General features: G+C 40.9%; 1 protein-coding gene across 4 annotated transcripts; it reads left to right on the top strand.

The window, feature by feature from the left end:
• The first annotated feature begins 8,723 nt into the window (after positions 1–8,723).
• Positions 8,724–13,130, top strand: LOC102711348 (auxin-responsive protein IAA18-like). 4 transcript variants are annotated; one of them, XM_015837776.2, is made up of 7 exons: positions 8,724–8,991; positions 9,592–9,944; positions 10,036–10,186; positions 10,786–11,051; positions 11,168–11,315; positions 11,529–11,592; positions 12,811–13,130. In XM_015837776.2, the coding sequence occupies exons 2-7, from the start codon at positions 9,605–9,607 to the stop codon at positions 12,838–12,840; spliced, it is 999 nt and encodes a 332-aa protein (XP_015693262.1). In that variant the 5' UTR covers positions 8,724–8,991; positions 9,592–9,604; the 3' UTR covers positions 12,841–13,130. The 4 variants fall into 4 exon arrangements, with proteins under 4 accessions (XP_015693262.1, XP_040380002.1, XP_006654667.1 ...); XM_006654604.3 differs by having other exon boundaries at positions 8,725–8,991; positions 9,575–9,944; XM_006654605.3 differs by lacking the exon at positions 8,724–8,991 and adding an exon at positions 9,203–9,290 and having other exon boundaries at positions 9,575–9,944.
• The last annotated feature ends 856 nt before the right edge of the window (positions 13,131–13,986 follow it).

The following is a 13,986-nucleotide window of genomic DNA, read 5'->3' as shown; positions in this document are numbered from 1 at the left end:
TTTAATTCCCTCTATACCATTTCTGTTAGTTGACCATTAAATATTTTTCAAATAACTATATTACCCTTTGTATACATATTTGCTACCTACTTGATCAATTTTCATATGCAAAAAGTAACTTATACTTAAAAAAGATATAATGAACTAATTCCAAACTTAAAAAATAAAACTTATTTTCAAAAATAAAATTTAAAAATATGATTAAATCCACACATTAATTTTAAATATGTTTCTATAGTTTCTAATGAAATAATTACATCCCCTTTGTTTTTTTAAAATGAATCTTTTTTCATTTCATATTCATTGAAAAGTAATTTTCAAATTTTATGGGAGCTTGATTTGTTTATAATAAATATTTTCTAATTGTTAACGAAATTATGTTTTATTTTTAAAAATATTTAGTAATTTATCTCTTATTATTATTTACAACCCAAATAATTTACAAATCAAACATTTCTAGCTTTTAGCAATAAACCAAGGACGATAAAGTTATTTCTACGATAACTAACGGTTAAACTAATGATCAACTAGTGAAATGGGCATGTAAGAAATTCAAATAAAAACTCAAGGGTATATAAGAGATCAAGTAAATTTCAGAGGAGGTGTAGAAAGAATTGGGGAACTTACAGGGGCACACAGGGAATTGAAATTGACCAATAGGAAATGGTGTGGAGGCAAGCCAAACCAATGCGCGCGCGCGATTGCGCGAACGAACGATCGGTCGGCGTGGCGCGTCTACGTGGCACGTGCCGGGGAGGGAACGCATGTGACACTGACAAGGATGGTCCCACCTACGTGGCCCCCTCGCCTCGTGGTTTTAAAGGCGGTGTTGGCCGGGCCAGTGGCCACTCCCACATGGGCTTTCCCGGATTCTGTTCCAAGGATGTGCCCCGGCATGTCTGATCTTATCCTCGCCTCGGCTGGTCCGTACCCACTGACTTGTGGGGCCGACTAACAGCTGTCAAAATCTCTGACGGTGTGATTGATCCAACCGAAGTGGCAGAAGACAGTTGCAGAGGACAGGTGGCTATCTGTGGTTTTTTTCCTTGATTTGAGTGGTATTTAGATTAAGAAAATTTTTGAAAGAAGTCATATTAAATGTTTGATCAGATGTTGGAAAGTGTTTTCGGACACGAATGAAAAAACAAATTTCACGGCTAGCCTAGAAACCGCGAGACGAATCTTTTGAGCCTAATTAATCTGTCATTAGCACATGTTGGTTACTGTAGCATTTATGGCTAATCATGGACTAGTTAGGCTCAAAATATTCGTCTCAAGATTTCTTCCGTAACTGTGCAATTAGTTTTTTGGTTCATCTATATTTAATGCTAACTGTGCAATTAGTTTTTTGGTTAATCTATATTTAATGCTTTATTTAGGTGTTCAAAAATTTAATGTGATGTTTTGAAAAAAAATTTAGAACTAAACCAGGCCTAAAAAGGCTCCCTTTCAAGTTGCGAGGAAAAAGTTAATACTCCAGCAGTCCATCGGATGCCAAACGGATCACCGCACAACTGCACAAGTCTAAAACTGCTTTCAAAAACCAGCGGAACTAACGCAAGTGTTATACTGTTGTAGTACGAAGTCATCCTCCGGACAAAAGCAAAAGGTGGGGAAACGACCAACGCGACGCGAGCAGCAACAATTCCCGTCGCCATTTGTGAACAAAGCAACGACATTCTCGCATAAAAAATAACGTCCCGACGCCGTAGAGAAAAAAAGACATGCTCGCTAGTGCCGGCCGGAACCTATACGTGACAACGTGCGCGAGTTCCCGAAACGCATGACACGCGTCGGGGGTGAAGCGGCTACGCGCCAAGTGCGTGTCCCGTGCGGGAACCGGCCAGCCCGACGCGTGGTGCACAAACCCAACACGTAGACACAGTGGAGAATAGAGAAGGGGAGAAAAAAAAATATAAGTATATAACTCGGCCTCGCATCGCGCATCAGCGGCGTGTCCGGGGACACAGAGCCAGCCGCCAACCACACGGCGTGTGCGCGACTGCCTGACCACCACCCCACCATCACGACGGCCAGACCAGACGACCGCCGGCCCGTGCAGCCGCAGGCTTTCTCGTGCTCGCATGTCGCTCGCCACGACGTTGCCCGCGCTGCTTGCGCAAATGCGCCTCGCTTGCTCTCGTTTTCTTCAATTCAGTGGTTGTTTGAATTAGAGATTTTTTTTTATCTCTCGTCACATCGGATATTTAAACGTTAATTAATAGTATTAAATATAAACTGATAATAGAATTAATTGTATAAATAAAGACTATTTTACTAGATAAATTTTTTAAGCCTAATTAATTTATGATTAGCAAATGTTTATTATAACATCACACTCGTTAATCATGGACTAATTAGACTCAATAGATTCGTCTCGCGAAATAGTCCAGAGTATGGAACAGATTTTATTAATAGTATATATTTAATACTTCTAATTCATATCAAACATTCAATATGACAAAAACTTAAAAAAAGTTAGGGGACCAACACCCCCTTGTTGCGGTGATTGTTGGATTTTTTTCCAACGGAATATTTACTGTTGTAAATAAAAATTATTTTATAAATATTTTTTATAAAAATAACCTTTAGTAAAAAAAACTCAAAGTTAATTTAAATTTAATGTTGATAATTAAATTTTATCTTATAAGCGAAAAAAAAAGGTGTGATCTTTTGGGGCTTAACGAACCATTCGTCGAGTGACTCGAGTGTCGTGATCATTTGGCGTAAATCTCCGTGCTTTTGTTATCAGATCGAGATTATGTCAGGCCATAAAGCTTGGTAGTCCTGATATGGTCCAGATCGTGGATGTTTCAAGCCAAGCGTTGTGGATCAGAACAGAGGCATGTGTGTTCTTTCGGTCCTTGCGACGTGACCTGGTTTTAGACCACGTCACCAAACCAAGCTAACTTAGGTGTAGAATTCCAACCACATCGAACGGAAAAATGACTTGGTGCTCTCGAGCGTAGCATTGTTTCTTCCGCTGGTTGAGTTGGAACTTGGAATAAACCCGTCTAGGTCAGGGAAATTCCCAAGTTGCTCGTGGAATCATAAAAAGGACTATACAACTCATGGGCACCAAAGCCTCGAGTAAGTGCGGGTTCTTCTGGACAAAATATAATGTAATGATTTATTTACGTAAAACGAGATAAATTATTAGCGTATAATTAATTTAATATATTTTTATGAAATAATTTTTTGTAAGTTTGCCTTCTTTTGGGAGGTTCAGCATGGTTTTTTGGCATGTAAAAGTAACCCATTAGCGTATAATTAGTAAGTATTAATTATTATAATTTAAAAATACATCTAGTTGTGTTTTAAAAGATCCTTTATATATTATTTAGTAGTTTAGTAACCGTATTTATCAAAAGAATGTTCACTAAAGACATTAGCATTATTTATTTTGTAACCTAATAATAATGTGGAACCCAACATCAAATATTAGCAATATTGTATATAGCTCACAATGTTTATACATATAAGATGGTAATAAGGCGGGATCCATCGAAGAGAATCATTGCTACCAGTGTTGGATTGGAGCAACAAACATTTGATATATTTTTTTTAATTCCAAGTAAGTACATATAATGTGCTTATTGATGGCAGTAGTACTACTGCCCGGTATTAATTAACATCGATCACCACGTATATTACCAGCTAGAAAGCACCTGCATTTTATCATATGGTTGCCCTAATTTGGTCTGCTCCCCCTGACCACAAACAGCTCAAGAGTTTGGGGTTGTCCAGTCATTCCTCATGGGCGTCAAGCGTCTGGTCGACGAGCCCTACGCTCCTACCAAGACCGGACGCAACGCATCTGGGGGGGCGCCGAACACACGTTCGCTGAACCCCCGTTACGTCGCTGGGAAATGACCGGCCACCACCGGGCGGCCTCGCGCGATCACGACGGACACCGACCCGGCAGCTGGTCTGTGCCGTGCGCGCTGCCAGAAACGCGGTCGGATTTTCTTCGTTTTCTGAAATGTGGCCGCCGAACCCGCACCTCTCGGTCTCGCCGTCTCGGGCGGCTCCCAGTTTAGCCGCGCGAAGTGGCGAGCAACGTGGCGCACGCCCCGCGCTCGTGCCCTCGCGGGAAAAACGTTTCTCGCGGTCTGGTTGACTGAAGCGAGAGTGACAGCAACGTGCACCACCACCACCACCATTTTCACTTCACTGTGGCGTGTTGGCTTTGGGTGCTGATAGCGATTCGTTTTTCTTCGTCGCAAGATTTGGATGAAGCAGTGCAGTATAAATTCTCTAGCTATGTGGCAAAAAGGAATTTACAGTTCAGGTGGTGTAGCACTGTGGCTTGTTGAGCGGCCAATCCATTTCGCGGTGTAGCCATCGGAGGATTCACCTCTCCACTAAGAGCATGGCTAATAATATAACTAATAAGTTGTCAATAAAAATTTTTGTAGTCTTTTTATAGTCCACTCATATAATGGTTAGCTTTTTATTTTTAATACAAGACCCACATATCTATCTCACATGATGTCTTGGTTTTTGTGTCTGAGCTTATAAGCTTATAGTCAGCTTCTCCTCTCTCTCCTCCCTTCTCTCTTCCACATCATCATTTAGCTGGTTTATAGTCTGCTATTATACTTGGTCTAATAGCTACGGAACTTTTTGATCTGTCGGAATAAGAGCAAAAGATGAGAAGGTAACGCCTGTCGACGAAATGCATGCATATCCTGTAGCAGATTTCTCCATGCAGGAACGGGAGGAAATGACATAATAATAGAGGTAGGCAGCTGCTTGGTTAGTATTTTTGGTACTAGTCACAGTACTTATCACATCATCAATTTTTTATTCTTTTTTCTCATTTTATACCTCTCACACACATACCTTCCTTATTTATTAAGGGTATTATAATCTTTTATTTTTAATCTTAACATCTACTAAATTAATTAGAAATGTTCATATTTTGAATTGAGGAGCGATTCAAACCGGATGATATTCGCATTGCATGGTTCCAGTTAACGCCATTTCTTTTCTCTGGGTTCTTCCTGAGCTGTCCATGATGCAGCTCTCAGCAAATGGCTGCAATTAAAAGCATGTCCCTGCACCTCCCAACAAAAGCCACCGGTGCAGCTTTCATGGCGTGATTGTTTAACTTTTTTTCATGTAAAATGATATATTTATAAACAAAAATATATGTATTTTTAGTGATATAAAAGTTAAGCTGAAAAATAATTTTCGGCAAAAAAAACTCTAAAAGAAACTCTAAATCTATGATTGTAAATTTGAACTTTTGTTTGTAAGGATAAGCAAAATAGAAAAGATTGGATGCCATTAAACAAAGACGAGCTCGGTGCCAGTCCATTCAGGGCCGACGATAGAGAGGTCAGATTGATTGAATCATCGAGTTTAGGCGTGATGTACGCATGGTTAGGCGCAGGTTGGTCCATGGTCGTGTGTCAGCTGCTGCCCCCGCGCGTGTTTTAATTGGTCTTTTTGTGTGGTCGCGCTCCAGATTAGCAAACACGCTTTCTGCAGTTTAACCATCATGCTCAGGGTCTCACTGTCACAATTCACAAGCTGATGACCTGAGCATCAACCATCAAAATCATTGTTCAACCAGGAGATTTTGTATGGTCCGCCTAAGATATCCATGAAAAACCTATTCGACCGATTAAACACGCATGTCCATAAAAGCCCAACAACTAGGCAGTTACTTTTGGTCTATCCTGGGCCCTTATAGATAAACAGTGACCAACTACGGGACATGAAGGTTCTTAGATCTCTCAATCATGGGCCTTACAATCGGATTTGTTAAGTTCGATCAGTACTATCAGTCCCACCGCCCTCATGTCCATTTCCATTTAATCGTGGCAAAGGAGTAAGCTAAAACAGAAAAAAGGGAAAAGGAGAAAGGTTAGAAAATACTACCAAAAGGATATGTGAGTTACAAACTATCGTCGCATATATATAATAATAACATGTCCGAGCTAGCCCCGCATGTCAATACACATATGATGGTGTTTTCTAACCCCGCCATCTTTGCAACAGCACCAAGCAAATTAGCGCAAAAAAAAAAAACTAGCACTGAATTTAGAGATAATGCGGTTAGAATTGATGACTTTGGTCATGTCCTGGGGACAATCAATTCTCTTGCCCATTTCCATTCGATCTTAGCAAAGGAGTAAGTTAAAATAGACCAAAAAAAAAACTCGCGGTAGATTTAAAGATAACGAGGCCCAAACTGATGACTCCGATCACGTCTTGAGACACGGACCAAACCAACCTTCGCGTTCTATTTTGGGTTATAGATTTTTGTCGGATAAGTGGATAACTTTTTCAAAGTCCTAAATGATGTCCGGAATATTTCTGTGTCAAAGTTTTTTATTTGATCTTTCTATAGTAACCTTTTTTTGCTTTTTATCGATTGATTTAGTTGTTTATATCATCGAATAGATATCGAAAAAAACAGATAATTCAAAAAATCCAAAATCCTTAATAGTTTAGTAGTGCTGCCGGTTGCGGGCACCAAGGATTAATTGGGCTTAACACTCCTCATGGTCGACCGGATGGGGGTTGGAAGCTGGAACACACGGTCGGAACTCGGCGTCCTACGGTTGGACATCAACAGAGCCGTGGCCGTGACAGCGTCCAAAATCCATCGAAAAGAAGAAAAAAAAAAACCTAAAGAGCAGTCCAAGATCGATAAACATGCGGGCCGGCCGGCCGTCCGCGCGAATCATACAACTCGCGCCGCGAGCCGTCGCTGCGGAGCCACACTACTACTACCGTCTTTCTCACCGAGCGCACTAGCCTGTCGGCGATACGCGCAGCGCGGCTTAGCAGAAGAGGTGCCACGTCGTGGACGGCCGACGGTGGCGCTCGCGCGTGCGTGCGCCGAGCGAGGAAAGAGCAGAGTGCCCATGTACGGGACCACCACCCTATACGGCTACCGTGTCACACCGTCACCGTCCATCCGATCAATCCGGGGAGCCTGATCGACGTTGACGCACGCGACGCGCCGCAAACGCAAAAGTCCACTCTTATCCGCCTCTCCCCGACCTGCCATGCCACACAGCCAACTACAGTATTCCGCAATGTACTACAGTAGGGGCAGTCCATATGCGTGCTTGTGTCCGGTGCACTACTCGTAAGTCGTAACCATGCATATGCTGGGCGCGTTTCTATGGAGTTTGGCTAATTAGCGTACGTGCGAGTAAAATCATTAGCATGTAATTAGGTAAGTATTTGTTACAGTGAAAATTAGATTAACCTAATTTAAAAAAAAATTTCATAATTTCTTTTTGCTAAAAATAAACGTTTAGCAACTCAAAAAATGTACGCACAAAAGGAGGAAAAAATTAGCCCACATTTGTGTTTGCAACGTGCCCCGAGTGTTCGTGTGTTACAAGGTTGGGAAATGCTCCCTGCATCTCTAAATAAACAAATCTAGGATCAAATGAAACATTCTCTAATACAAATCTAGATACAGATTTATTTTTTAGAACAGAGAGTAAGGCCGTGTTCGGGAGGCCCCCCTTGTTAACTTACATCTCTCGTTTTTCGCGCGCACGCTTCCCGAACTGCTAATCGGTATATTTTTTGTAAAAATTTTCTATAGAAAAATTGTTTTAAAAAACTATATTAATCTATTTTATTTTTGTTTTTAATAATTAATAATTAATTAATTATATACTAATCTATTACTACGTTTTTCATGACAGACATAAGTTAACTTATACATGTCTTGCCGAAAGCGGCCTAAGAAGTACCGGTTGTCTCCTTTCTGGCACGGCATCCGTTGAGCTCTCAATTTCTCATCATGGGCAAGAGAAAGGAGCATGAATTGGCCTGGAGGGGCTACACGTAGGCGGGCACTACCTTCATGCGAACGTTCATACAAGTTGCATCAGTTTTGTAGGATGGGAACCCATGCTCTCTCTCGGAACGAAATTAAACAAACACCATATCCCCGGAGGTACGTGTTCTTCGTCAGCATGGATCGAAATTCTCCATTCAGCAATTCAGCACATGCAAAGTGGGCACTGAACAGAAAGATCAAACAGAGGAAACAGACCCTCCCAACGTCGACAGTGGTCCCAGAAGGCCAGTAGTAAGAAAGAACACGAAGCATTGCAGTGTGTGTCACCATGACACCACCAGCATCCGACAGCAACTAAACGAAGATATAGGTCCCGTTTTGTTCCTAACATTTTTTTCTTAAAAACATTATATCGAATATTTAAACACCTAAATAGAGTATTAAATATATATGAAGAAATAATTACACAATTAGAAAAAAATCATGAGACCAATCTTTTAAGCTTAATTAGTCCACGATTAGCCATAATTACTACATTAATTCACTTGTGCTAATAACGAATTAATTGAACTCAAAATATTCATCTCTCGGTTCAGGCGAGCTATAAATTTCGTTTTTTATTCTTACTCGAAACCTCTTTCAATATCGATCAAACATATAACATGACACTAAAAATTTTTTTTCTGACCTAAACTGAGCCATAATGTGCCAAATAACAAACACCGCATCGATCACATCACTCACAAGGTCACACCACACACCCCACTGGCCTCGGATAAGAGTCGCTAGATCCCTTACGCTCGGTGCACCTGGCCCCCTTCCCAATCATCTCGTCATCCCATACGCACGATGAACTCACACGCACGCACGCAACAAAGAAGGAGATAGCTTTGGTTGGTTGCTCTGGCCCTCTGGCTAAACCGGAACCCGTGCTACATGCCTACACACTTGCATCATTCACAGGTTGAGCCATCCAGCTACGTGTTTGCCAGGAAAAAATAGGCTAAAAAGTGCAGGATAAGGGGGGAGAACTTTGCTCTAGGGCCACTAGGAGGCAGCAGGCCAATAGAAAAAGAACGGCAGGCATCACACTGGTACCAAAGCTAGCTAGCTGCTGCTGCTGCTGCTTGTTCTTGCCTCTAGGCAGCCATTGCTGGAGTGGTTGGGCCTTGGAGTTGGACCCAGGTTAATTGCAGCTGTTCTGGTGTCCGGTGAGTGCTTGGGCTGTTGGTGTTGTATGCTATATGATCTTTATCTCAAGTAGTTGTGGCAAGATGCATGTGCTTGAATCTTTTTCTCTGCTAATTAGGCGGGTTACATTACATTCCTCCCTCTGAAAATGCTTTTGGACATGAGTTGGTAGCCACTCTTTTACGTCGTGAAAGACTTAAGTTTGACAGGAGACTTGAAAGTGCTTTATCTTGTTGCCAAATAAATGGTTGCAGGCTCCATTTCCCTTTGCCGGGAAACGTCTTTGAGGCTGTGACATGAATTGATTTGATGATCACAGGTCCTGTCTCTTCCCGGTTTCTCTTTCCATCTTTCACTTTGACCTTTGGAATATGTTCCACGTTTTGTTTTGACACTTTCTCCGGCCTAAGTTGAGTGCAAAACTAAACTTTTCAAGTAGCTGCATTCTTCCCATCGAGTTCCCAACTTTATATGCATCACAGGCGGTAGAGTTTTGAGTGTTGAAGCCCTTAAAATTGGCACTTTTGAGACCTTGCTCGTCTCCACAAACCACCATCTATTATTTTAACAGAACCTTTCTCCTCTTGTTCCTTTTTCATATAGAATTCGTATTCCTACAGTAGATCAAGTCCTATGGAAGAAGAATTCAAGGACAAAGGCCTCCCTCCCACACTGCTAAACCTCATCCCTGACGGGAGAGAATGGAAGGTGAAAGAAGCAGGAGGAGAAAGATCAAGAAACACAAGCGTAGATGCCCATGAGGACGAGGAACTAGAGCTTAAGCTCGGCCTTCCTGGTCTCCATGAGGGAGAACAAGCAGCTGGTTCCAGAGAGAAGATACAGCAGCAGCAGCAAGATGGTTCCTCAGCACCATCCCCCAGTTGCTTCCCTGCACATTCAAAGGCTATCGCCAGCATCACCACAACTGGAGCAAAGAGAGGATCTTTGGCATCTGTTGGGGCCACACCAGAGGGTAGGGGCAAGGGAAAACAAACAGCTTATGTTAGTTCTTAGTTTGAGCAGCTGTTCTTTGTGTTTTACATCTTTCTCTTCTGTTGCACAAGGTTACAATCAGATCCACCGGGACAGAGAAGAATGTGGGAATGAGCTAACATTAGGAGGTGAAAATATGGCAGGTGAGAGGAAGAAAGGATGCAGTCCCTCACCACCATCACATGGCTCGGCTGCTGTGCACAGCAGCAACCCACAGGGGAGGTAACGACACACTTCTGCTGCCTTTTCTTCTATTTGCAGTCACCATGGAAATCATACTTGTTTATTCTTGTCATCATACATGGCGGCTTAGATAACTTCTGACAGATTACATATTTTCTAATGTTCTCGCGTCTCAATCCTCTGCTTCCTAATTCCTACGAAATCAGCTTTCCTATGGTCTTTTTTTTTGGTTCTCAAACGAGTTAAGATCTTTCAATTGTTTCATTTGTTGGTCATGGCTTTCTGAATGAATCATGCGAAGGATTTTATTTCAGATTTTTAGCTATTGATACTTAAGAGTGAGGATTTAACCGGCAATCTTGCCGGTCAAAGAAGTAACCTTTACTTTGCCAATATCTACCCCATTGATTTGCTAAAAGAAGGTTGTCTTTAATCAACCATGTAGTTACTTTATGTTACTAGTACTCATTTTGGATTTTACTATTGTTTATTGGTTAAGTGCGGATATGCTTTCCACGGAACAGTGCGTTCTTTATTATGGGCTTATGATTTGACCCTCCTCAATATAAAAACTCACCTGGTCTTTCCAAAAACAAACGGATAAACCCAACACTCACCAGTGCTCTAATTTGATGTAGAGGTGCTATTCCTCCAGTAGTCGGCTGGCCTCCCATCCGATCCTTCAGGAGAAACCTCACAACAAATGGCAGTTCATCTAAACAGTCCCCTGAACAACAAAATGACGAAGCTGATGACAAGGCAAAGCTAATCTGCAAGAAGAGACCTCTTGTCAAAATCAACATGGACGGGATCCCCATTGGAAGGAAAGTAGACCTTGCATTATATGATAGCTACCAGAAGCTGTCATCAGCTGTTGAAGAGTTGTTCCGTGGTTTTCTTGAAGGTAAAAAATAAGAACACCAAGCGCACTGAAAACAAATACTTCAAGTCATGTTAAGGAGCCAAATACTTGTGATGCAAATAGTACTGCACCTTTTTTTCTAAAGCATTGTTCTGCAGCTCAAAAGGATTTATCTTGTGCCGAAAGTGGGGAACAAGGAACAGAAGAGAAAATATTTTCAGGGTTGTTGGATGGAACTGGCGAATATACTTTAGTGTATGAAGACAATGATGGAGACAGAATGTTAGCTGGGGACATACCATGGAAGTAAGCTTTTGATGTTCCTTATATTCTTAGTGTATGATGTCAGCCTATCACGCTGATTTGTTTCATCACCTTGAATAAGAGGCGCAATTTCTTTATTTATGCCATCTTCCAAATTTTTAATTGCCAGCCATATTTCTTGTGCAAGAGCATACCATGCATATTGATTGCATTATTGCTATTTAAGTATCTAACTAATGTGTTTTACTCCTGCAGTGTATTTGTTTCAACTGCTAAGAGGTTGAGGGTCATGAGGAGGTCAGAGCTTCCCCATGACATGGTAAGAACTAAGAACAGTGCAACTTTATAAGGTGTCACTTTCACATGGATCAAATGGATGCACTCATTGACACCGTACTGTATCATTGCACTTATATTACTTATATAAACATATAAACTAATGTTATATGCTTGGATTAAATGGACTCACTTCCTCAAGTTAAGGTCTGCACTTATTTCTCCTATATTCTTCCACAGAATGAGCTGACCCTGTGAGAATAGCAGATCGTTAATATTAGGGTCCAGACATATCAATTGTAAACCGTAGTCCATCACCTTTCTGGGGGATGACCTGTTTTTGGCTTGTAGAGATGATTATGATAAGGGGAAAATAGCATCTTGCAGGCCCAGTGGACGAACTGCATATTTTGTAAATCACCTACTCTTTTCCAGATGAAATAGACTGGTGTGATTCTATAACTGATAGATTTCTTGACAAAGGTGCCAAAAGTGTGCATGGTATGATACAATGGTTGTACACAACTGCAGTGCAATGCTCAGATCATAATAGTGATTTCGATGCAAATAAAGAGAGCAATAAAAGAGCTATAGTATGTTGGTGTCACATCAACAATAGAGCAGCAGCATGTGGGATTTTATTTTGTTCTTTTTGCTGGGCCAGCCAAATTGACCAGCAGAAATAAGGTGTTTAACTGGTAAAATGAAAATTTTTGGATGTCACGTCCTTGGAAGGGGTTTTTGGACACGAGTAAAAAAACGAATTTCACGGCCGCGTGTAAACCGCGAGACGAATCTTTTGAGCCTAATTAATCCGTCATTAGAATATGTGGTTACTGTAGCACTTATAGCTAATCATGTACTAATTATGTTCAAAAGATTCGTCTCACGATTTCTCATATAACTATGCAATTAGTTTTTCATTTTATCTATGTTTAATACTCTATTTAGGTGTCTAAAGATTTATGATGTTTTTGATGAAAATTTTTGGGAATAAAAAGCTCTAAGGATGAAAGGAGAGAATTTACAAGCAGCATGTGGAATTTCCTTAAGTCATACTGTTAGTGCGTGTGAACTTGCCCGCTTTTTCCGACGTACTAATCAATCTAGCTACCCAAACACCTTTCTTTTCTTGCCAGTTGTCATAGAAGTGTAGGTTAATCCCTCTTCATAACTGTACAAACTGTTGATTGAATTCAATTACTTCATTTTTTTTTCGTGTCACACCATTCCATGGCTATTTATTGCTTCCTCTTGACAGCAAAAGTTGCCAAATGTGGAAGCTATCTGAAGCCAATATGGAGAGAGACATTGCACTGATCCATTCCAAGAGAGAGACATTGCATGGGCTTCAAGCTGACCCTCTACTGCAGCTAGTGGAATATACTGCTTGAGTTTTGATGATTTCTTTTTGTTTACTATTCTAGTGAACTCGACGTAAATTTTACGACCATGACACTGGAAGAAGATTATCTTGAACTTAAACTTCTAGTATTTATGCATGATTGCACGGCAAAGTCTGCAAGAGGTGAGCTTGAGGAATACCTGAAATTTCAAGTAAAACCCCAGATGGCCACAAATGTCTGCAGCAGATCCCTTGCTGAATTTCACCATTGAAACGCTAGTATGCAGTTCCAGACAGTTAATTATAGGCTCCAGCTGTAGATAATCTCAAAATCAATATCGTTAGGTTTTACAGGATAAACCACAGGACCAAAAAAAAAGGTAATATTTCTATGGTACTGGTAGAAAGATTATTGTAATACTTGCAGCCTTGGCACTGAGAACAAAGGAAAGGTCTGTCATTGGGCCACCACTAAATTCCGAATGGCAGGAAAAGAAGAAAGGACAGGGTGGATTACGATAGGATCTGTAACCTTTTCCCAAACATCTGTATCCTCTGTGTTGTGTGCTCACAAATGTTGCCAGCGTATATTTTAGTTCCTGAGCTAAAAAGGCTACATTCCCTTTGCAAGAATAATGTATTGGAGTAAACGAAAGCAGCTATAGTTCCTAGAAAATTATGCATGCCAAGAATCGTGTAGTTAGTTTATTCCTATGTCCTATGTAAATATTTCATCAGTTAGCTACTGGTTACATTAAGTTTTACTGATGAGATAGACCATTCAAACAGACAGATAATACTGGGGGGGGGGGGGGGGGGGATTCAGGTGTTTTTAGACCAACTAGGAAGCTAGGAAGCACAGCAATGGAGACTAACAGTGTCACAAGTAGCAGGTATACATATGATACGTAAATATGTGATAAAAACATAAAATGTATACACTCGCAAGCATATTAGTACATCATCTTACAGGGATATGATTCAACGAACAAAACCATTGTACTTTAGAGAGAACGTAAGTTCCTAACAAATAATACTTGCATTGAGGCGGTATATTGCAAACGAAAAATAATTTATGAATAAAAGTTTTAT

This window comes from Oryza brachyantha, chromosome 5 (genome assembly GCF_000231095.2).
Source record: "Oryza brachyantha chromosome 5, ObraRS2, whole genome shotgun sequence".
Taxonomy (NCBI): Eukaryota; Viridiplantae; Streptophyta; class Magnoliopsida; order Poales; family Poaceae; genus Oryza; species Oryza brachyantha.
This window is presented reverse-complemented; position numbering and strand designations above follow the sequence as displayed.